Source organism: Daucus carota, chromosome 1, assembly GCF_001625215.2.
Source record: "Daucus carota subsp. sativus chromosome 1, DH1 v3.0, whole genome shotgun sequence".
NCBI classification, from domain to species: Eukaryota; Viridiplantae; Streptophyta; class Magnoliopsida; order Apiales; family Apiaceae; genus Daucus; species Daucus carota.
This window is the reverse complement of record NC_030381.2, coordinates 34978936-35000831: the sequence shown is the minus strand read 5'-3', so window position 1 is coordinate 35000831 and position 21896 is coordinate 34978936. Positions and strand designations below refer to the sequence as shown.

The following is a 21896-nucleotide window of genomic DNA, read 5'->3' as shown; positions in this document are numbered from 1 at the left end:
ATGCAAAAGAAAAAGTGAACAAAAAAAAGAAGAAATATTGTTTGTCAAAATTGAATCACCCCAAATCACACAAAAGACACACCACGTTCTCACAAGGAGAGAATAATAAACAAAATTCAAATAAATTGAGAACAACAATTTACAGTAAATTTTTTTATCAAACAAACAATACAATCTCGAAAGATAGAAATCCTTACCTAGACGAGTATTATTCAAAAAAATAAGAACTGAGCAAAGAAAATAATCGATTTATGATTTTTCACCGGTGAACATCGATGAAAGCCACCAACAACAACGATCAGGAAAAAAGAAAAAACTCAAAGATTTTCTTTAGAATTTTGAGAAAAGTGTTTTTATGCAAATATCTAGAATTACCCTCTTTAATTATAAGTTACCCTCTTTATTAATTTTTGTCAAATCAAGTTTTTCGTTTTAAAATTATCATTTGGTCAAAGTTTACTCTTTGGTCAAAGACCATGTTTAATTCCGTGGGACTTGTTCTTGTTCACCCTAATTCCTTCCATTTCACGATCTACTTAGTTGTTTAACGTATTCTAGTTAAGATTGTGTTCCAAATTAAATAAAGGAATCATCCGCGTCCTTGCTAATAACGTCTTCCTTGAATTTAAAATATAAATGTTGGTTCACATATACAGTATCAAATTACATGCAAAACTAAAATGGACGCGGCAAGTTGGCCAAAAAACAAAAATATACATGTGGAATTGTGGATATGTATCACAGACCTCCGGTGCAACTATACCTTAATTTTTGAACATTTACTAAAAAAGAAGTATATGTGTAGATATGTATCATGAACCTAAAGTACATATATATAATAGTACCTTAATATTCGGCCGTTTGACTTTTTAGGTCAACTTTTTTTTAGGTGAGTTATTAACAAATTATGAAGATCACGATGTGAATTTTAATAATAATCTCCATGCAAGCCGAGCATTCCATATCCTCAACTCTTGATAAATATTATTTTTTTGATGTGGTTGGTGGAAGCTTTGTTTACTTGATAATTAATTAATCATTGGTTGCCTATAAAAGGATGAGTTTCCCTTCTTTAGTTCGTACCATTGCTCATCAGCTTGCTCATTGTTCATTAATAATATATTGCCTGCAATTGAGTCTCTATTTTCTTCATTTAACATATTTACTTAGAAAAACAAATATGAAGTTCCACATTGTTATTCTCTTGTTGTTTGTGTTGGGAGTTTCAAGGGCTTCTGGTGCAGATAAACTGAAAAAGAACTTCTACAAGAATAGCTGTCGACAAGCTGAGACCCTTGTGAGGAACATTACTTGGAGTAGAGCTGCAAATGATTCTAAATTGGGTGCTAAAATACTTAGGGTTCACTACCATGATTGCTTTGTTAGGGTATAGTAAACACACATATATCTTAACATCTGTTATTTTTTGTCACTATTATATTTTTAGTAACATATTTTGATGCATGCATGACAGGGATGTGATGCATCTATACTACTGGACACAGTGGGAACAGATGCGGCAGAAAAGAGTGCAAGGCCAAACCTCTCACTGCTAGGTTTCGAAGTAATTGATGAAATCAAGTCCGAAATTGAGAAAGTATGCCCTCAAGTTGTTTCTTGTGCTGACATTCTGGCCTTGGCTGCTCGCGATGCAGTCTCTTTCCCAGTAAGCTTTTGATCAAACGGAATTTAAGAACTTAATTTAAATATATGCATGTAATATTAAATAGCTTCCTCCCATTGATACATGTAGTTCAAGAAGGATATGTGGGAGGTCTATACCGGTAGAAGAGACGGAAGGATCTCCCTTTCATCTGAGGTCACTGGAAATATACCTGGAGCCAACTCAAATTTCGCCACACTCAAGAATTTATTTGCCAACAAAAGTCTCTCTGTCACTGATCTTGTAGCATTATCAGGTAAATTGCGTGCAAACAGAGAATGTACGTTATTCAAATCAATTAAGCCACATGAGTACATCTACTAATTATTTTTATTCTGCAATACATTCGTAGGTGCTCATACCATTGGAGTAGCTCACTGTGGAGCATTTTCGCGAAGATTATATAATTTCAGTGGTAACGGCGACACAGATCCTTCTCTGAATCAAGCTTATGCTGAAACTTTGAAGTCGCAGTGCCCAAACCCAGCTAGTTCTACTATAACTGTTGAGATGGATCCTCAAAGCTCTGAATCATTCGATACTCACTATTTCACTGCAGTTAAACAAAACAAGGGTTTATTTCAATCTGATGCAGCGCTTCTCACAAATACTGCTTCCTCAAAAATAGTGGATTCACTACAAAAAGCCAACACTTTCTTCTCTCAGTTTGGGAAATCAATGAAGAATATGGGAGAAATTGAAGTGCTTATTGGAAATGCTGGGGAGATAAGGAAGAATTGTCGCATAGTAAATGCATGATTTTATCTATTTAGATAAGAGTATTTGTTATTCTTATATGAATAATTGTTGAATTGTTGTTCGAATAAATTGTACACCTACGGAACTTTCAAGTAGACGTCGCAATAATGTGCAAATAAATTGTAAAATGATGTTTATGTATATGTAGTTAATGAACTGTATGTATTTTTCAATTATGTTAGCAAAATAAATTTATACTCAAAAGATAATTATTTATCTATTCAAAAGATTATTACTAATTTTCATCAAAATCATCGTGATGGTTGCATATATAGATTTAAATATAATTATTGAATAATTTATAGATTTATATGAAATAATTGTTTTATCTTAAATAAATATTAAAATATATAAATATATTAAAATCATTATAAATAAATAGATATTTAATCAATCAAAAACTAAATATTCTCTCACACATATAGGATTCTACTCCAATACTAAAATATAAACTAAATACAAACAAATATCATTAAGCAGATACAAATTACTAAAATATAAACTAAATACAAACAAATACCATTAAGTAGATCGGTAAGGTTTTTTGGACCGAGAATGGATCCCAGGCCTAGAAGTAGGGTTGAGATAGGGTCTAGTGGGACCATTGCGTTGTCAAGTTTTGGCTCTGAGTTTGTGCATAGTCTTGACGAGGCTGTAGCAGGCCGAGTTGGATTGAGTAGGGGCGAAAGTGAATCTTAGGTAAGTGATGACATGTAGGGGTGTGTTAGTCGTTTAGGTATATTTTTCCTTGATGTGTATTTTAATTTCTATTTTAATGATTTTCATTTGAACAATTGTCTATACATAATTCATGAGGTGAAAAATATATCTTATTATTAATATTTTAAAAGTAATCCAGTTTGTTCTACCAATGAAATGACCGTAAAATTGATGTTATATAATTATTTAATAAAAAATAACAAAATAATATTGTAACGATCATAAAATTATTGTTATATGAATCATATGATACATTATAAACAATAAAAATTATAGAAATCAGCGGATTAAATTATAAAAAAAAAAAAAGTTGTATATGATATTTTAGTGATGAATCACATAATACATCATAAACAATAAAACCAATATGTTAGATTACAAGTAAAAGAGTGTCTGCGAATATTTTTTAGGAAAAGTAGTTTCAATAGCATTATAAAATTTATATTTGGAAAGTATTAAGGATTTTTTTGGTTCTGGCTTCTTTGCACTAGTACAAAAACGACGTCAAATTTAGTTAAATATGACCAGAAATTGTGGGTTAGTCATAACTTAGTGGAATTTAGTATCAGTCATATTTTTTTTGTCAGGGTATTTCCAGTCATATTTAATTAAATATGACTGGTTAAATATGCCTGTTTAAATTTGAACTCCTAATTTGACTTTAATCAGTTATTTTTAATTCTAATTTTTTGTCTCCAACTTCTTCGTTAAATTCAAATTTCCCGCTACAATTTTAATAAAATTCAAATTTCCCTTTATTCTTTATTCTTTAGCCAGTCCTCATGTTTGATTGAAATTTTTTCTTTCATGAAACTCATTCCTCAAATCTATAAGAATTTTATACCCAATGGAGGAGGTGGATTTGAAACATGAGTTCGAGATTTTTTTTTTTCATTGCTATATTTATATTATTTCATGTAAATTATTAATACAAAATGAAATTAATGACTCAATAATATATATAAATATTAATTTAATTATATTTTAAAATATTACCATTAATTATTTATAAATATTTTAATTCAAACACGTTCATTCCAACAATCAACCACGTGATATCAAAAATGATATCTAATCCCATACCATGCACCTTATCCCGATTGCCGACTCCCGTACCCTTCCAATCAAACGGCCCTAGAAGAATACAGTAGACGACGGGTTCGTTTCAGAAAAAAAATAATCTAACATCCTATCAAATAAGTACATCGTTTCAATCAAGTAATCAACCATTCACTTCAGCATTTCTGGTTTGATCATTTACCCGTTTTGATACATATATTTTAAGCTCCTTCCCTTTATTTTATCGTTCATGAATCTTCTATTTCATTTATATATGTGACTTTTATTCTGTTGAGTGAAAATATTTATTAAATAAAACCCATGCCTTGGTTTCAAAAAAAAAAATAAAAAATAAAACCCATGCCTACCGGCAATATCGGGGACATGCAAGCATGAAATTTCAAAAGCTCAACAACATTAAAATCCAGGAAATGGGTTGAATTCCATAATTTAACTTTGAAGTACTAGCTAAGTTACAAATTTTCGATTCTTCTCTGCAGACAGTACTGATGCCCTATTGAACATGACTCATATATAGTGCTCGTAATTATAGTTTGAATAAGTATATAGAAATCTGCTTAATATAAAAATCAGCTTTAGGTATGATCATTTGTTATTTATTCATTTATTTAAAATCCCAGAGTCTAAATACAGCCATTATTACACCGTGAGCACTAATACATGATTTAAGGGGTATGCACCAAGTTATATATATACTATAAGCCAAAGGTCTTCCAGTTTACATTAATCACCAAGAAAATAGTTTGACTTTACTAATTAATTAATTTAATGATTGGAAGGACCAGCTGAATGTCTCACATTTTTCACTTTGTTTCATTCCATACATGTATGTTTACATTTGTTCTGTTTAATAATGAAATTAGTAGGGAACAACAACAAAATTTCAATAATTCAAACGAACAAAGAAATATTAATTTGTGAAAAGTCTAAACCCCTAATTATTTAACTTGATGATTGCACTTTGCATGAGATGCCTATATAAGCAATTTGCATGAACTCTGAATTCATTCATCGAATTAGCTTATATATATACAGCAGCATTCTCTGTTTGAAGAGTCTTAACTGGTTAATCATAAGAACAAAATGAGGCCAAGTTTCTTGTTTTTGCTTCTTGCTCTTGTACTAGTCAATGCTGTTATAGTCTGCAATGGAAATAAGCTACTGAAAATGAAGTACTATCACAAGTCTTGCGATTCGGTTGAAGATATTGTGAGAGATATTACATGGAGGAAAGTGGCAGAAGACCCAAGTTTTGCAGCCAAGCTGTTAAGGCTTCATTACCATGATTGCTTTGTCAGGGTATGTTTATATACTTTCAAATACTAATACGCATCTCTGCATATACTGTTAGAATATAATCTGCATATACTGTTAAAATATAATATAGTCTTGGTAAGCCCTCCTCCCAAAACCTTGGGATTTTGGGAGAATTGCTCACTTAACATGGTATCAGAATTGAGGTTCACAGGGATCATATTCTGCAACAATTAATATTTGCGGCTCATAATTTAATTATGATGATCAATTATTCTTGCATGCATGTGTAGGGTTGTGATGGATCAATACTGTTGGATTCAACTGATGTGAATAAGAAAGACAATGAAAAGGCTGCATTACCGAACAGATCTTTATCTGGTTATGAATTAATTGACGCTATAAAGGCAAAACTTGAAGAAGAGTGCCCTGGAGTTGTGTCATGTGCAGATATTCTTGCATTAACTGCGCGAGATGCTATCTCTTTCCAAGTAAGAAATCAGATGCCTCTGACAGTTATTTCAAAATCACGAGCAATCACATTTTACATGTTTTCATATGATATGCCTGATAACATTGATGAACAAAAATTGCAGTTTCGTAGGCCAATGTGGAATGTTTTCACCGGTAGGAAAGATGGAAGAGTTTCCCTTTCCTCTGAAGCTACAACAGACATGCCCTCGCCATTTTCTAATTTTACAACTCTTCTTGGCCAATTTCAAAGTCACGGCCTCGACATGATGGACCTTGTAACACTTTCAGGTAGAATCAACATTATACACTTGTGTAAAGTATAGTTTCTCAAATAATACTGCACAAATTTAAGAGACATAGAGCAAAAAACTGTATACTGAGCCATTAGTCGCGTACATTTCAGGAGCACATACAATTGGAACCACAAGATGTGCTTTGTTATCCAGAAGACTGTACAATTTTACAGGGCGCGGTGATACAGATCCTTCACTTGATCCAGAATACGCAGAAAGCTTGCGAAATATCTGCCCAAATCCTTTAATTCCATCAACACCTGTAGAAATGGATCCTGAAAGTTCAGGTTCTTTCGACAGTCATTATTTTAAAATCCTTAACGAACATAAAGGCGTATTTTTATCAGATGCAGCATTACTGACCAACCAACAGTCAGCACAGATGGCTAAAGATTTAGAGAATCCTAAAGTGTTCTTTGCCAGGTTCGCCCAATCAATGAAGAAAATGAGTGAAATAATAACACTTGCAGAAGGTGAAGGAGAGGTGAGGCAGAATTGCCGAGTTGTTAACTAATGCAAGTGATAATTTGTAATTTTTTCTCAGCAGTAGTTGATATTTTTTCTTGAATAATAATTCATTTAGCCATTTAAGTTCTTGGCAGTACATGTTCAGAGTAAACATCTGACACTCTGTCTGTGCACAGATCATATTTGGTGACTTGGGGTTGCATCTTTTCCCGGCAGAAGTATACATTGTTGTAGACATTGTAATTGTCACAAGTATTTTACCTGAAAAGAAACTTTAAGATCTCAAGATTTATTTACTTCGAAAAGAACTATTCAAAAGCAATACATATGACCCTGTTTTGGAATTAGCGGTTAGCGGATTGGATTAGATATTGTGACTAGCTGATTGAAATAGATGTTTTGATTAGCGGATTGAATTAGCGGTTTGATGTAAAACTGTTTGGCAAGCAGCTGTTTCGTTAGCATTTTATGATAGACATTAAAACCGCTAACCCAAAAACCTCGTCAAAATAGCTTTTTGAAAATTAGCTTTTTGAGCGCAAACCTCTATTTTAATCCGCTAACTATAAATACTATCATTAACGGATTGGAATGGTCAAACCTCTAACTAACCCCACACCTTTAATTTTTTCAAACACGGCCATAGATTCTCTGATAAATGGGAGCTCATGACACGTATGTATATGTTGTTCAATAATTAGAATGCATGTTTGTTTATGCCGGTGAGTTGTATATGTTGTGTACTCCCTCCGTGCCCTGTTAGTTTTTGCACATATTTTGAGACTTCTATTAAGTATGATTTCATAATTTTTTTTTTAAAATTTTCTTTTTTCTGAATAAAAGTTTGATTCTGAATAAAAGTTTAAACATCAAACTTTTATTCAGAGAAAAAAATAAAAAAATATATTATTAAACTACATTTTAAATAAGCGTGAAAAAATGTGCCGAAAAGTAACGTAAAGAAATGAGGGGGACAGAGAGTATATGTTTGGCAGAGAGGTTCCGCCCATATTTTTATAAAATATAGTTCAATGATTTATTTTAATTTGTTCGTGGATAAAAATATATTGTCTAAATTTTTGTTTAAAGATAAGATTTTTGAATTAATAAATTATATAATTATACTTTATAAGTCTGGTGTGTTGGGAATTAATAAAATTATATAGAATGATTCAGTACCGAAACTAGAGAAATAATAATGTGTGGCGATTTTGTGCTGCTCCAATGACACACACGTAGATATAATAAAAAGTAATTGGCATTTATTTTATTTTTAACCACTTATCTTTCGCAATTCGTGTTTGATTTATAACTATACTTTAAAAGACAGTACTCAGTGAAGACGGGTTATCAGTATTGGCATTCGAATCATCTGGGGAACATGGATGTTAAGCAATCAGATGGGTGGGGAAAGCTATGGCGTCTAAGCATTCCTCATAAAATCAAGGTATTTCTATGGAGGTTTTGTCGAAACGCTGTCCCTATTCGAAATCTCTTACGGGGGAAAGGAGTTGCAATAACAATCGAGTGCCAGATGTGTGAGAGGGACGTAGAGCATCTGCTGCACTTATTTTTCGACTGTCCTTTTGCAATGGAATGCTGGCAGAAAGTAGACCTGACATATGACATGTGGGAGGTGGAATCTGCACCAGAGTGGTTATTAGAGAAGATGTGCACCGAGACACATGAAAATTTAATTAAAATAGCTACGGTGCTCTGGGGCGTTTGGTTTGCGAGGAATAAGCTTATCTGGGAGAATAAACGCTTGACACTTGAAGGAGTTGTTAGCTGGAGCCTCAAGCAAATTTCAGAGTGGAGAGCAGCTCAGAAAAAGCGATCTACGCATGCTTCGGGTGCAATTGTTGTTTCAGCTCAGCAAGATCGTAGTTGGTCTCCTCCCGCTCTAGGAACTCTCAAAATAAATGTGGATGCATCAGTCATATCCGGGAACAAATTTTTCTCGATAGGCATGGTGGCGAGGAATCATCAAGGTCACTTTATCCGTGGAAAGGTAATGAAATTTGAAGGATGTGTATCTGTGATGGAAGCAGAGTCAGTGGGGGTGTTGGAAGCTCTTAGATGGACAAAAGACCTGCGTAACCAACCTATTGTCATTGAAAGTGATTCATTGTTATGTGTGAATGCAATTAACAGGGCTGTACAGAATCTGCTGGAGCTAGGTAGTATCATCGAGCAATGCCAACATTTTCTAGCAAATAGAGTTTATGTCTCGGTTGTTTTTATTAGGAAGCAAGCAAACAAGATAGCCCATAAACTGGCTAGATTACCTTGTGCGCGAAATAGCTTCGATATTATCATGTCTCCTCCACCGTTTTTGTTGGAGACGTTATTGTCTGATTCTTTGCAAATTTAATGAAAATTCCATTAGTTTCAAAAAAAAAAAAAAAGAAAATAATTTCATAAAATTGTCAAGAACAACTTAGCAAAATTAAAAAATAATAATAATTCTTATTAAAAATTATTATTTTAAAATTGTATACTGTAATAAATATTATCCAGTGTTGGGATTTATTTGTTTGGGTCCTCCCCTGACATATGATTGTCAGATACGTGTTAAATAACATACAGATTTTGGGCCGGTAGATGAATAGAATTATAATAGATTTTTAACTCGTTTAACGCTTTTTAACTAAAAGGGTGGAAAAATTTCATGTCCTAAAATTATATTCGATAGACGTTGATTAGTATCCTTAATAGGAAAGGAATCCAAATTTTTTAGGAGAGAATAATTTTGATCGCAAAGGGGGCAGTCGCTAATCCTATTATTTTGATTAGCTATATTCGATTGGCCGATATAAGTCAAAAATATCTTTTATTTCAACCGTTTATTTTCGACTGCTCTTTATTTCAACAATAGAGGTCGACTATTAACTATTGAGTGTATTTGATTTTTTTTTGACAGAATTGACTGTATTCGATTGAAATTGAGAAAATGATCGAAAATAACTGTTTTTCTTCTAATGTTATTATTTATTCATTCATTTTAAATTCCAGATTCCAAATGCAGACAGTATGACACCGTGAGCACTAATACTTGATTCAAGGGTATGCACCAAGTTATATATTGGCCAAAGGTCTTCAGCTTACATTAATCACCAAGAAAATAGTTTGACTTTACTAATTAATTAATTTAATGATTGGAAGGACCAGCTGAATGTCTCACATTTTTCACTTGTTTTCATTCCATACATGAATGTTTACATTTGTTCTGTTTAATATTGAAATTAGTAGGGAACAACAACAAAATTTCAATAATTCAAAAGAACAAAGAAATATTAATTTATGAAAAGTCTAAACCTCTAATTATTTAACTTGATGATTGCACTTTGCATGAGATGCCTATTTAAGCAATTTGCATGAAGTCTGATTCATTCATCGAATTAGCTTATACACAGCAACATTCTCTGTTTGAAGAGTCTTAACTGGTTAATTATAAGAACAAAATGAAGCCAAGTTTCTTGTTTTTGCTTCTTGCTCTTGTACTAGTCAATGCTGTTATAGTCTGCAATGGAAGTAAGCTACTGAAAATGAAGTACTATCACAAGTCTTGCGATTCGGTTGATGATATTGTGAGAGATATTACATGGAGGAAAGTTGCAGAAGACCCTAGTTTTGCAGCTAAGCTGTTAAGGCTTCATTACCATGATTGCTTTGTCAGGGTATGTTTATATACTTTCAAATACTAATTCGCATCTCTGCATATTTTGTTAGAATATAATATGATTCTGGTAAGCCCTCCTCCCAACACCTTGAGATTTTGGGAGAATTGCTCACTTAACATGGTATCAGAACTGAGGTTTACAGAGATCATATTCTGCAACAATTAATATTTGCGGCTTTAATTATAATAATCAATTGTTCTTGCAAGCATGTGTAGGGTTGTGATGGATCAATACTGTTGGATTCAACTGATGTGGATAAGAAAGACAATGAAAAGGCTGCATTGCCAAACAGATCTTTATCTGGTTATGAATTAATTGACGCTATAAAGGCAAGACTTGAAGAAGAGTGCCCTGGAGTTGTGTCATGTGCAGATATTCTTGCATTAGCTGCGCGAGATGCTATCTCTTTCCAAGTAAGAAATCAGATGCCTCTGACAGTTAATTCAAAATCACGAGCAATCACATTTTACATGTTTTTATATGATATGCCTGATAACATTGATGAACAAAAAATGCAGTTTCGTAGGCCAATGTGGAATGTTTTCACGGGTAGGAAAGATGGAAGATTTTCCCTTTCCTCTGAAGCTACAACAGACATGCCCTCGCCATTTTCTAATTTTACAACTCTTCTTAGCCAATTTCAAAGTCACGGCCTCGACATGATGGACCTTGTAACACTTTCAGGTAGAATCAACATTATACACTTGTGTAAAGTATAGTTACTCAAATAATACTGCACAACTTTAAGATACATAGAGCAAAAAACTGTATACTGAGCCATTAGTCGCGTACATTTCAGGAGCACATACAATTGGAACGACAAGATGTGCTTTGTTATCCAGAAGACTGTACAATTTTACAGGGCTCGGTGATACAGATCCTTCACTTGATCCAGAATATGCAGAAAGCTTGCGAAATATCTGCCCAAATCCTTTAATTCCAACAACACCTGTAGAAATGGATCCTGAAGGTTCAGGTTCTTTCGACAGTCATTACTTTAAAATCCTAAACGAACATAAAGGCGTATTTTTGTCAGATGCTGCATTACTCACCAACCAACAGTCAGCACAGATGGCTAAAGATTTAGAGAATCCTAAGGTGTTCTTTGCCAGGTTTGCCCAATCAATGAAAAAAATGAGTGAAATAATAACACTTGCGGAAGGTGAAGGCGAGGTGAGGCAGAATTGCCGAGTTGTTAACTAATGCAAGTGATAATTTGTAATTTTTCCTCAGCAGTAGTTGATAATTGTTCTAGGATAATAATTCATTTAGCCATTTAAGTTCTTGGCAGAACATGTTCAGAACAAACATCTGACAGTCTGTCTGTGCACAGATCATATTTGGTGACTTGGGGTTGCATTTTTTCCCCGGCAGAAGTATACATTGTTGTAGACATTCTCATTGTCACAAGTATTTTACCTGAAAGGAAACTTTAAGATCTCAAACTATTCAAAAGCAATACATATGGCCCTGTTTGGGAATTAGCGGTTAGCTGATTGGACTATACGTAGATGTTTTGACTAGCCAATTGAATTAGCGGTTAGATGTAAAACTGTTTGGCAAACGACAGATATCAAAACCGCTAACTCAAAAAGCTCCTCAAGGTAGCTTTTTGAAAATTTGTTTTTTTAGCCCAAATCTCTATTTCAATCCGCTAACTATCAAACACTAGCGGATTGAAATGGTCAAACTTCTAACTGACCCCAAACCTCTAATTTTTTTTCAAACCACTAACTTTTAGATTCTCCGAATTTTAACAGAGTAAATGGGAGCTCATGACACGTATGTATATGTTGTTCAATAATTAGAATGCATGTTTGTTTATGCCGATGAATCGTATATGTTTGGGAGAGAGGTTCCGCACATTTTTTTATAAAATATAGTTCAATAATTTATTTTAATTTGTTCATGAATAAAAATATATTGTTTAAATTTTTGTTTAAAGATAAGATTTTTGAATTTATAAATTATATAATTATACTTTATAAGCCTGATGTGTTGGGAATTAATAAAATTATATAGAAATGATTCAGTGCCGAAAATAGAGAAATAATAATGTGCGGTGATTTTGTGCTGCTCCAATGACACACACGTGGATATAATAAAAAGTATTTATTTTATTTTTAACCACTTATCTTTTGTGACTTGTAATTCGTGTTTAATTTATAACTATATTTTAAAAGAAAATAATTTCATCAAATTGTCAAGAACTACTTAGCAAAATTAGATAATAATAATAATTCTTATTAAAAATTATTAATTTAAAATTGTATACTGTAATATATATTATCCAGTTTTGGGATTTATTTGTTTTGGTCCTCGCGCCTGACATATGACTGTCAGGTACATGTTGAATAACATACAGATTTTGGGCCGGTGGATGAATAAGATTATAACAGATTTTTAACTCGTCTAGCGCTTTTTAACTAAAAGGGTGGAAAAATTTCATGTCCTGAAATTATTTTCGATCGACGGTATTTTTGACTAGCATCCTTGATAAGAAAAGAATCCAAAATTTTTAGGAGAGAATAATTTTGATCGCAAAAGGAGCCGTCACTAATCCTATTATTTTTGATCAGCTATAATCGATTGGCCGATACACGGTCAAAAATATCTTTTATTTCAATCGTTTATTTTCGAATGCTCTTTATTTCAACAATAGAGATCGTCTATTAACTATTGACTGTATTCAATTAAAATTGAGAAAATGATCAAAAATAACCGTTATTCTTGTAAAGTTATTATTTATTCATTCAATTTAAATTCTAGATTCCAAATGCAGACATTATTACACCGTGAGCACTAATACTTGATTTATGGGTATGCACCAAGTTATATATTGGCCCAAGGTCTTCAGCTTACATTAATCACCAAGAAAATAGTTTGACTTTACTAATTAAATAATTTAATGATTGGAAGGACCAGCTGAATGTCTCACATTTTTCACTTTGTTTCATTCCATACATGAATGTTTACATTTGTTCTGTTTAATAATGAAATTAGTAGGGAACAACAACAAAATTTCAATAATTCAAAAGAACAAAGAAATATTAATTTATAAAAAGTCTAAACCCCTAATTATTTAACTTGATGATTGCACTGTGCATGAGATGCCTATATAAGCAATTTGCATGAAGTCTGAATTCATTCATCGAATTAGCTTATACACAGCAGCATTCTCTGTTTGAAGAGTCTTTACTGGTTAATCATAAGAACAAAATGAGGCCAAGTTTCTTGTTTTTGCTTCTTGCTCTTGTAATAGTCAATGCTGTTATAGTCTGCAATGGAAATAAGCTACTGAAAATGAAGTACTATCAGAAGGCTTGCGATTCGGTTGATGATATTGTGAGAGATATTACATGGAGGAAAGTGGCAGAAGACCCAAGTTTTGCAGCTAAGCTGTTGAGGCTTCATTACCATGATTGCTTTGTCAGGGTATGTTTATATACTTTTAAATACTAATACGCATCTCTACATATACTGTTAGAATATAATACGATCCTGGTAAGCCTTCTCCCTGTTGGGTCGCGCAACACCCATTAACTCCGCATTAGTATGATATTATCCGCTCTGGGCCGTGGCCAAGCCCGCACGGATTTGCTTTCGGGCTCCTCCCAAAAGGCCTCATACTAATGGAGTTCTTTGGCTGCTTATATTCAAGATAAATCTTCTTTATCTTTCCGATGTGGGACTTGGGTTGAACCCACTCAACAATCTCCCCACAATCCAAGAACCACCAATCTTGTGACCCTTATACCGCCGCTCCTCATCGGTTCCTCATCTTGCGGCCCTTATACCGCCGCTCCTCATCGGTTCCTCATCTTGCGGGACACGCCGTCCACCTTTGTCGGAAAGACTTTCGACACAAGCCGTCCAAGACCTCCAATCGCAGTTCTGGTTCCTCATCTTGCGGGACACGCCGTCCGACCACCTTTGTCGGAAAGACTTTCGACACAAGCCGTCCAAGACCTCCAATCGCAGTTCTGTAGAGCCTCCCACACATCACACAACTACAGCCCGCAACCCGGGATCAACTTCTTAACCTCGCTGGAGAGCCTCCCACACATCACACAACTACAGCCCGCAACCCGGGATCAACTTCTTAACCTCGCTGGAGAGCCTCCCACACATCACACAACTACAGCCCGCAACCCGGGATCAACTTCTTAACCTCGCTCTGATACCACTTGTTGGGCCGCGCAACACCCATTAACTCCGCATTAGTATGATATTGTCCGCTCTGGGCCGTGGCCAAGCCCGCACGGATTTGCTTTCGGGCTCCTCCCAAAAGGCCTCATACTAATGGAGTTCTTTGGCTGCTTATATTCAAGATAAATCTTCTTTATGTTTCCGATGTGGGACTTGGGTTGAACCCACTCAACACTCCCAACATCCTGAGGTTTTGGGAGAATTGGTCATTTAACATGACATGAGAACTCAGGCTCACGGGGATCATATTCTGCAACAATTAATATTTGCGGCTCATAATTTAATTATGATGATCAATTGTATTTGCATGCATGTGTAGGGTTGTGATGGATCAATACTGTTGGATTCAACTGACGTGAATAAGAAAGACAATGAGAAGGCTGCATTACCGAACAGATCTTTATCTGGTTATGAATTAATTGACGCTATAAAGGCAAAACTTGAAGAAGAGTGCCCTGGAGTTGTGTCATGTGCAGATATTCTTGCATTAGCTGCACGAGATGCCATCTCTTTCCAAGTAAGAAATCAGATGCCTGTGACAGTTAATTCAAAATCACGAGCAATCACATTTTACATGTTTTTATATGATATGCCTGATAACATTGATGAACTAAAAATGCAGTTTCGTAGGCCAATGTGGAATGTTTTCACAGGTAGGAAAGATGGAAGAGTTTCCCTTTCCTCTGAAGCTACAACAGACATGCCCTCGCCATTTTCTAATTTTACAACTCTTCTTAGCCAATTTCAAAGTCACGGCCTCGACATGATGGACCTTGTAACACTTTCAGGTAGAATCAACATTATACACTTGTGCAAAGTATAGTTACTCAAATAATACTGCACAACTTTAAGATACATAGAGCAAAAAACTATACTGAGCCATTAGTCGCGTACATTTCAGGAGCACATACAATTGGAACGACGAGATGTGCTTTGTTATCCAGAAGACTGTACAATTTCACAGGGCGCGGCGATACAGACCCTTCACTTGATCCAGAATACGCAGAAAGCTTGCGAAATATCTGCCCAAATCCTTTAATTCCTGCAACACCTGTAGAAATGGATCCTGAAAGTTCAGGTTCTTTCGACAGTCATTACTTTAAAATCCTAAACGAACATAAAGGCGTATTTTTGTCAGATGCAGCATTACTCACCAACCAACAGTCAGCACAGATGGCTAAAGATTTAGAGAATCCTAAGGTGTTCTTTGCCAGGTTTGCCCAATCAATGAAAAAAATGAGTGAAATAATAACACTTGCGGAAGGTGAAGGCGAGGTGAGGCAGAATTGCCGAGTTGTTAACTAATGCAAGTGATAATTTGAATTTTTTCTCAGCAGTAGTTGATAATTGTTCTTGAATAATAATTCATTTAGCCATTTAAGTTCTTGGCAGAACATGTTCAGAACAAACATGTGACAGTCTGTCTGTGCACAGATCATATTTGGTGACTTGGGATTGCATTGTTTCCCAGCAGAAGTATAATGTCGTAGACATTATATTGTCACAAGCATATTACCTTAAAGGAAACTTAAAAGATCTCAAGATTTATTCACTTCGAAAGAAACTATTCAAAAGCAATATATATAGATTCTGCGAAATTTGATTAATGGGAGCTAATGGCATGTATCTGTTGTTCAATAATTAGAATGCATGCTTGCTTATGTTTGGCGGAGAGGCTCGGCAAGTGTCTCTATAAAATATAGTTCAATAATTTATTTTAATTTTTTCTTAAATAAAAATATATTAGCTAAGATTTTATTTAAAAAAGGTTTGAAACATAATTTTCTGAAATCATATTTTATAAAAATCTCGTTATTCATGGAAAACTATATAGAAACGATTTCAGACGGAACATCAAGTAATTAAAATGTGTAGCGATTGAGTCTGTTTGCCTGTCCGGGCTTTAAGTCATATTTGATTTTAAACTGAAAAATGTTTGTTTGTGTAATAAATCAGAAGACGGCTTAAAGTCAAAAATAAGTTGGAAACTAACTTAAAGCCAAAAGTTAGTTTGTGTTACTTTTTTCGGTGACTAAATTGTTTTGATTTTTTCCTTATGATAAAATTTACTTCTAAGTCATAAGTTACTCATAATTGACTTTTATTTTTCATTATTATATTTTTAATGATTCATAAATCAATAATAAGTCAAAATTATTGAAACAAATATTTTAAACTCTATAAATCACGTTAAATCATGAATAACGTTAAATTATATGCCATAAACTCAGTCGAACTCTTCTTTGTGCGGCTGAGGTGTAATAAAAAGTAGTTGACATTTATTTTATTTTTAACGGGTTTGCTTCAAACTTGTGATACTTTGAAACAAAATAATTTTATAAGAATAGTCACCAACTACAGTAGAAACTCTTTAAATTAATATTCGGTAAATTAATAAACTCTTTAAAATAATAAATTTGTTCGGTACCGACTTGGGCCAATGTAAAAAATTGAAAAACTCGATAAAATAATAAAGATAATAATTTTTTAGGAATTCCCTTTGCAATTTTCGGTCCCAAGAAAATTATAAATTAATAATTCATAGAAACTGAAAAATATATATTATACTCTATTGAAATATGATTCAATATTTGTCTGTTTTTCATTTAGATTTCACAACACCTTTTAGAGGAGAAGGCATCCTGTGAAATATGATTTGAATACTCTAACATATTCATTTAATTTTTATATGCCAAACTTGTTTAAAAATATATTGAACACATTTATTCTTTTTGTTTACATTTGTTGTACAGTACTTCAAAAGTTATTGATTTCCAGTACATATGAACACGATAGTTACTAATTTACATTGAGTCTCAAAGTTCACTGCAATGTAATTCCAAGAGGCATAAACTAATTTGACTTTTTGTTTGGTATATTAATCTATATACAATATGCTTTTTTGTTTAGTACGTACAGGATAATCGGTTGAAAATTCTTTAAATTAATAATTATTAATTTATTGATAAATTAATAACTCTCTAAATTAATAAATTTCTCCGGTCCCAAAATTATTAATTTATAGAGTTTTCACTGTACTTAGTAAAATTAAATATTATCCAGCTTGAGATTTATTTGTTTTATACTTTTATAAAATCAGCTAAACACAGAAAACAAAAACAACTCGGCAAGGCAAGTTAATTACCCGCATTTCTTCCCATCGGAAAGAGCCCTAGAAGTTGAATCCACTCTCAGCGAGCATAAGAAAGGTACACTTCCTTCATATTTCAACTTTTTCAACTGCAAATTGCTCCAATTCAACTTATAAGCGTTGCAATTGAGTCAATTTCTCGTCATTCTAATGAAAAATTGTCATCGATGATTGTGATTAGGAATTGTTATGGCGAGTACAGTGGACGCTGCCGGAGATCCGATCCCGACGTCGGCTGTTTTGATGGCGGCGTCAAAACATATAGCTAGTAGGTGTCGTGATGCTAATGTAGCGTTCCTTAAGTGCAAAAAGAGCGACGCTAATCCCGAGAAGTGTCTCGATAAAGGTCAACAAGTTACTCGATGTGTTCTTGGATTGTAAGTATATATGTCTTTCTGCATTTTGTTTTTGTGTGTTATATTATGTTTAGACTGGTGGATTGATGTATGATTAGTGTTTTCGTGGCATTTGAGAATAATATTCGATTATGCTTAGAGAAATTAAATACATGAATGTTATTTGGGATGATACTTGCTGCCACTGATTATTGTTGATTTTCAGTGATTGAAGTATGGGATAATTACTAATTAGGTATTGAATTGTAGATGCTTTTGTTTGGGATGGTTGGAGTTTTAATGTTTGTGGTATGCTGTTTTTCCCTTTTTTTTACTAGTATGCGTATTTCAGGTTAGACATATGAATGATTTTGACCAGCGGTTTAAATTTTAGTTGGTGTCTTAGAAGCACATATATCTCATTTGTTCTTTCTTTCTTACGGTCTTTGGTTATCCTGCAATTGAAGTATTTTTTGTCAAGGCAATATCCATAATCCAAGAATGAATCTGTCATGGGTAATTATTTAGTTAGGTTTTGCCTTTTTAGATTCCATTTGAAAAACATGAAAAATTTTAACATCACTCTACTTGATTATTGAAATATTAACATACTAATATCACAAGAGCAAGTGCAATATATGTGTATACAATTTCCATGTATTCCATGAGAATTCTTGTGGTGCTATGTTGAACACTTGAACTTATACACAAGCAATCTATCTAATGTGGAGAAAATGAGAGAAAATGTAAAGTGTTTGTATTGTATTGAATGAATGAACAAATTTTACAACCAAGTGTTTATATACAAGTAACATAGGTGAGAAAAACGGTTGAGCTATGCTAATCTACTGCTGTGTGTATGTTGTCTAACTGTGGAACTCTATCTATATACAAAAAAACTATGCAGTGGATAAATAGCTACTCTGTCAGGTGACTCCAACATGCTATGGACATGTATACAATTTCCTGCATAAGTTACTTCTATTTTATTTTCTTTGCGGTTACCTCTTTGTCTATCTGCCCATTTATAAGTTCTCTTCCATCAGTCTTAAATGAGATGATTAAAAAGTCAAAAAGCCTATATTAAGTGTTTTCCTTGTTCCTTCATCATGAAATTTTGATGTTCTAAGAGTTTTCTGCATTCCTTCACCATAACTTTGTTATATATGAAATATTAGGGCCGAAGACGGGTGCAAAATATTGGCTGATTAAATCAAATGCTCTTTTAAACAAATATTCTGAAATGTGTTTTAACTTGTGTGATGAGTGAGAAAAGGTCTTCTCAAGTTTCTCTTTTGGGCTAAATTATGATTTATGCCTATAATTTCAATAGAAAGAGCCAAGAAATTCTTATATAGACAGTAGTGATCTACTTGAAAACCACTAGAAAGCAATCTGCTAGCAATATACTCAACATACACAAGATGTTATATAGATATGTGTATGATGCTAATTTTTGAACATAAAATTTGTAAAGGAGCAAGTCTATAAGTAAATTTATCTTGATTCACGGGTATAGTTATATATTGCAGCAGACACAATGCGTACGCTGTTCCATTTTCAAGTTTGCCTCATCTTATAGTTCTGGTAGATATTATGTTCCATTAATTGGGGTTCTTATAAAAGGTGGTACATACATATTCTGTATATCTCTAATTACATACATGACACCCTTCTATCCTTGTAGCTTCCTCAAAGACTTCAGGTGGTACACTATCATGCCTTCTTAGGTCTATAAACAGTATTTTCAGGTCCTTACCAAGCTTACAACACTTCTACATGAGGCATTTGAGGTGCATTGTTTTAATTATCAACCTCCTGGCATTAAACCAAAGTGGTTTCTTGTCATCCTATTTCTCGTGGCAACATAATCTCAAGAAGTATCCAATAATTTGATGGTGCTGACTGCGGAGTAGCTCTATATTGCGATAATTGATACAACTTTGTGTCACCTCGATAGGAGTTTGATTTAGCCATTTTTTATTCTTATTTAGTTCTCCCTTCACTTCTCCTGGTATAACGTCGATCGTGCCTGCTCTTTCTAGCTTTATCATATATCTTATAGTTACCCCATATCTCCTTGATGTCCTTGACCTGCACTAGCACCAACTCCTTGTCCTTGATGAAAAATTTATTGCCTTCTAGTTAGGATCTAGAAGTAATCTTTTGCTTTTATGGGATAGTGAATATGGTACAATGCATTAATTGTAAAGCCGGATGGCCAGACCTAGGAAAGGACAGGTGGGGCCTGGGGGGCTATTTCAAAATTTTTGGAAAAAAAAATGAAAAAGTTACAAATCCAATTTTATAGAATTTGAATATCGTAATTTTGGTAAAGATGGAAAAATTTGAACGAACAAAGGACTTTATTTACTACATAATTCAGTTAATGAGTGGAGTATTTCTATAATATATATATATTTTTTGTAATGTTGTGTCGTGGTGGTGCTGTTGGATGCAAATTTATTCAATATCTTATTGTTTTTATGGTGTATGGTTTAGTTTTTTTAATTCTTGTGCATATACATATTAGTTGCTTTTTCTTCTCTTTCTATATTTTCTTCATTCCTCCCATTTGTTTACAAATGAATTGGGTGCGGAGATTAAGAAAAATGTTTAAAATAGTGGGAAAGAGAAAGAAAAGTGGGTAAAAGGTGGGATGTATAAAGTGATTATAGTGGAGGAGAGTAGTGGATGTAGTTAATTTTTATATTATAAAATTTTATAGTTTTTGGTTAGTTTTGAAATGTAAAAAATTGGAAGGGACATCCAAAAAGGAAAGAATAAAGAAATGGTTGAGACAGAGGGAGTATCTATTATTTTAATATCTAATACAAATGTATGCTCCACATTTTAAAAATATATAAACAGTAAAAGTTAGTTGATCTGAATTTTGTGACTTCTGTAATGCAGACTAAAAGATCTACATCAGAGTTGCACAAAGGAGATGGATTCTTATGCTGGTTGTATGTACTACAATACAGATGAGTTTGAGTTATGCCGCAAAGAACAGAAGGAGTTTGAGAAAGTATGCCCACTGTAATGATCACGGACTATCATCTGTGATGTGCTCATTAAATAATTTGTACCAGTTCCATCTCTCTGCATACATTTGCTCGGATATGGTTTAAGACAGCTTTGAATTTTTATATTTTGTTGAATAATTTGTAATGTGTGGCAAACGTTTTTTATTGGATTGCAACATATTGTTAAGTGATATGTTGAGGTTTATTTTTGTTGTCTATATTGTTTTAAATGCCGGGACAAAAAGTTAATATTTGAATATATCACCTGGCGAAATCAAACAATAGAAATGCACGCATCTTAACAAAAAGTTTGTCTTTGATATACTTAGAAGTCCCATCTGTATATTATTAACATTCTTTAGTCTTTAGGGTCCTCATCTCTATCATCATTTTGTTAATTCTAATGGAGTTTTTTGTATTTTTGTATTGCAAAACATTAGCTACATCAATTATATACAGGGTACTGATGACATTGGCAATCTGGATTGGGACATTTAGGTTACTCGTTTGATGCCCAGTAGCAGTTGTAGTTGTGTTTTCAGATCTAAAATAGTGCGCTGCATGTCTAGTTTTAGTAGTAATAGGGCTCAGTTCTCCCCCTTTGATGTTTCCTGGCTAGTGGCTTTCTTTATCTATGAACTGGCTTATCTAAAAAAAAAAAGGATCAAAATTATATACAGTAGCCACATCAATTATACAGTTTATGATGGATTTGATTTATTATTAAAAGTACCTTTTATCACTGTAAGTCCAACATAATGAGGGTGTTTGGCGGGGCTTT

The 21896-nt window shown here is 33.5% G+C and overlaps 5 protein-coding genes across 5 annotated transcripts; all 5 read left to right on the top strand.

The window, feature by feature from the left end:
• Positions 1-1072: 1072 nt before the first annotated feature.
• On the top strand, positions 1073-2649 carry LOC108226132 (peroxidase 24-like). The gene is made up of 4 exons (XM_017401081.2): positions 1073-1387; positions 1475-1666; positions 1754-1919; positions 2016-2649. Exons 1-4 carry the CDS (start codon positions 1181-1183, stop codon positions 2420-2422), a joined length of 972 nt encoding a protein of 323 aa, XP_017256570.1. The 5' UTR covers positions 1073-1180; the 3' UTR covers positions 2423-2649.
• Positions 2650-5246: 2597 nt separating this feature from the next.
• On the top strand, positions 5247-7012 carry LOC108226140 (peroxidase 24-like). The gene is made up of 4 exons (XM_017401087.2): positions 5247-5521; positions 5770-5967; positions 6073-6238; positions 6354-7012. The coding sequence occupies exons 1-4, from the start codon at positions 5306-5308 to the stop codon at positions 6755-6757; spliced, it is 984 nt and encodes a 327-aa protein (XP_017256576.1). The 5' UTR covers positions 5247-5305; the 3' UTR covers positions 6758-7012.
• Positions 7013-10117: 3105 nt separating this feature from the next.
• Positions 10118-11875, top strand: LOC108221610 (peroxidase 24-like). Its single transcript, XM_017395480.2, has 4 exons — positions 10118-10391; positions 10610-10807; positions 10913-11078; positions 11194-11875. The coding sequence occupies exons 1-4, from the start codon at positions 10176-10178 to the stop codon at positions 11595-11597; spliced, it is 984 nt and encodes a 327-aa protein (XP_017250969.1). The 5' UTR covers positions 10118-10175; the 3' UTR covers positions 11598-11875.
• A 1682-nt stretch (positions 11876-13557) lies between these two features.
• LOC108221599 (peroxidase 24-like) lies at positions 13558-16134 on the top strand. Its single transcript, XM_017395470.2, has 4 exons — positions 13558-13829; positions 14923-15120; positions 15226-15391; positions 15505-16134. The coding sequence occupies exons 1-4, from the start codon at positions 13614-13616 to the stop codon at positions 15906-15908; spliced, it is 984 nt and encodes a 327-aa protein (XP_017250959.2). The 5' UTR covers positions 13558-13613; the 3' UTR covers positions 15909-16134.
• A 1555-nt stretch (positions 16135-17689) lies between these two features.
• LOC108226627 (NADH dehydrogenase [ubiquinone] 1 alpha subcomplex subunit 8-B) lies at positions 17690-21331 on the top strand. The gene is made up of 3 exons (XM_017401623.2): positions 17690-17812; positions 17936-18131; positions 21003-21331. The coding sequence occupies exons 2-3, from the start codon at positions 17944-17946 to the stop codon at positions 21130-21132; spliced, it is 318 nt and encodes a 105-aa protein (XP_017257112.1). The 5' UTR covers positions 17690-17812; positions 17936-17943; the 3' UTR covers positions 21133-21331.
• The last annotated feature ends 565 nt before the right edge of the window (positions 21332-21896 follow it).

What these genes read in the sequence shown, in the direction of transcription:
- LOC108226132 (XM_017401081.2), top strand. Translation starts at nt 1,181, where the DNA reads ATGAAGTTCCACATTGTTATTCTCTTGTTGTTTGTGTTGGGAGTTTCA. An exon ending in ACCATGATTGCTTTGTTAGG is followed by an intron (nt 1,388 to 1,474) that starts GTATAGTAAACA and finishes CATGCATGACAG; the next exon opens with GGATGTGATGCATCTATACT. An exon ending in GCGATGCAGTCTCTTTCCCA is followed by an intron (nt 1,667 to 1,753) that starts GTAAGCTTTTGA and finishes TGATACATGTAG; the next exon opens with TTCAAGAAGGATATGTGGGA.
- LOC108226140 (XM_017401087.2), top strand. Translation starts at nt 5,306, where the DNA reads ATGAGGCCAAGTTTCTTGTTTTTGCTTCTTGCTCTTGTACTAGTCAAT. An exon ending in ACCATGATTGCTTTGTCAGG is followed by an intron (nt 5,522 to 5,769) that starts GTATGTTTATAT and finishes ATGCATGTGTAG; the next exon opens with GGTTGTGATGGATCAATACT. An exon ending in GAGATGCTATCTCTTTCCAA is followed by an intron (nt 5,968 to 6,072) that starts GTAAGAAATCAG and finishes CAAAAATTGCAG; the next exon opens with TTTCGTAGGCCAATGTGGAA.
- LOC108221610 (XM_017395480.2), top strand. Translation starts at nt 10,176, where the DNA reads ATGAAGCCAAGTTTCTTGTTTTTGCTTCTTGCTCTTGTACTAGTCAAT. An exon ending in ACCATGATTGCTTTGTCAGG is followed by an intron (nt 10,392 to 10,609) that starts GTATGTTTATAT and finishes AAGCATGTGTAG; the next exon opens with GGTTGTGATGGATCAATACT. An exon ending in GAGATGCTATCTCTTTCCAA is followed by an intron (nt 10,808 to 10,912) that starts GTAAGAAATCAG and finishes CAAAAAATGCAG; the next exon opens with TTTCGTAGGCCAATGTGGAA.
- LOC108221599 (XM_017395470.2), top strand. Translation starts at nt 13,614, where the DNA reads ATGAGGCCAAGTTTCTTGTTTTTGCTTCTTGCTCTTGTAATAGTCAAT. An exon ending in ACCATGATTGCTTTGTCAGG is followed by an intron (nt 13,830 to 14,922) that starts GTATGTTTATAT and finishes ATGCATGTGTAG; the next exon opens with GGTTGTGATGGATCAATACT. An exon ending in GAGATGCCATCTCTTTCCAA is followed by an intron (nt 15,121 to 15,225) that starts GTAAGAAATCAG and finishes CTAAAAATGCAG; the next exon opens with TTTCGTAGGCCAATGTGGAA.
- LOC108226627 (XM_017401623.2), top strand. Translation starts at nt 17,944, where the DNA reads ATGGCGAGTACAGTGGACGCTGCCGGAGATCCGATCCCGACGTCGGCT. An exon ending in ACTCGATGTGTTCTTGGATT is followed by an intron (nt 18,132 to 21,002) that starts GTAAGTATATAT and finishes TCTGTAATGCAG; the next exon opens with ACTAAAAGATCTACATCAGA.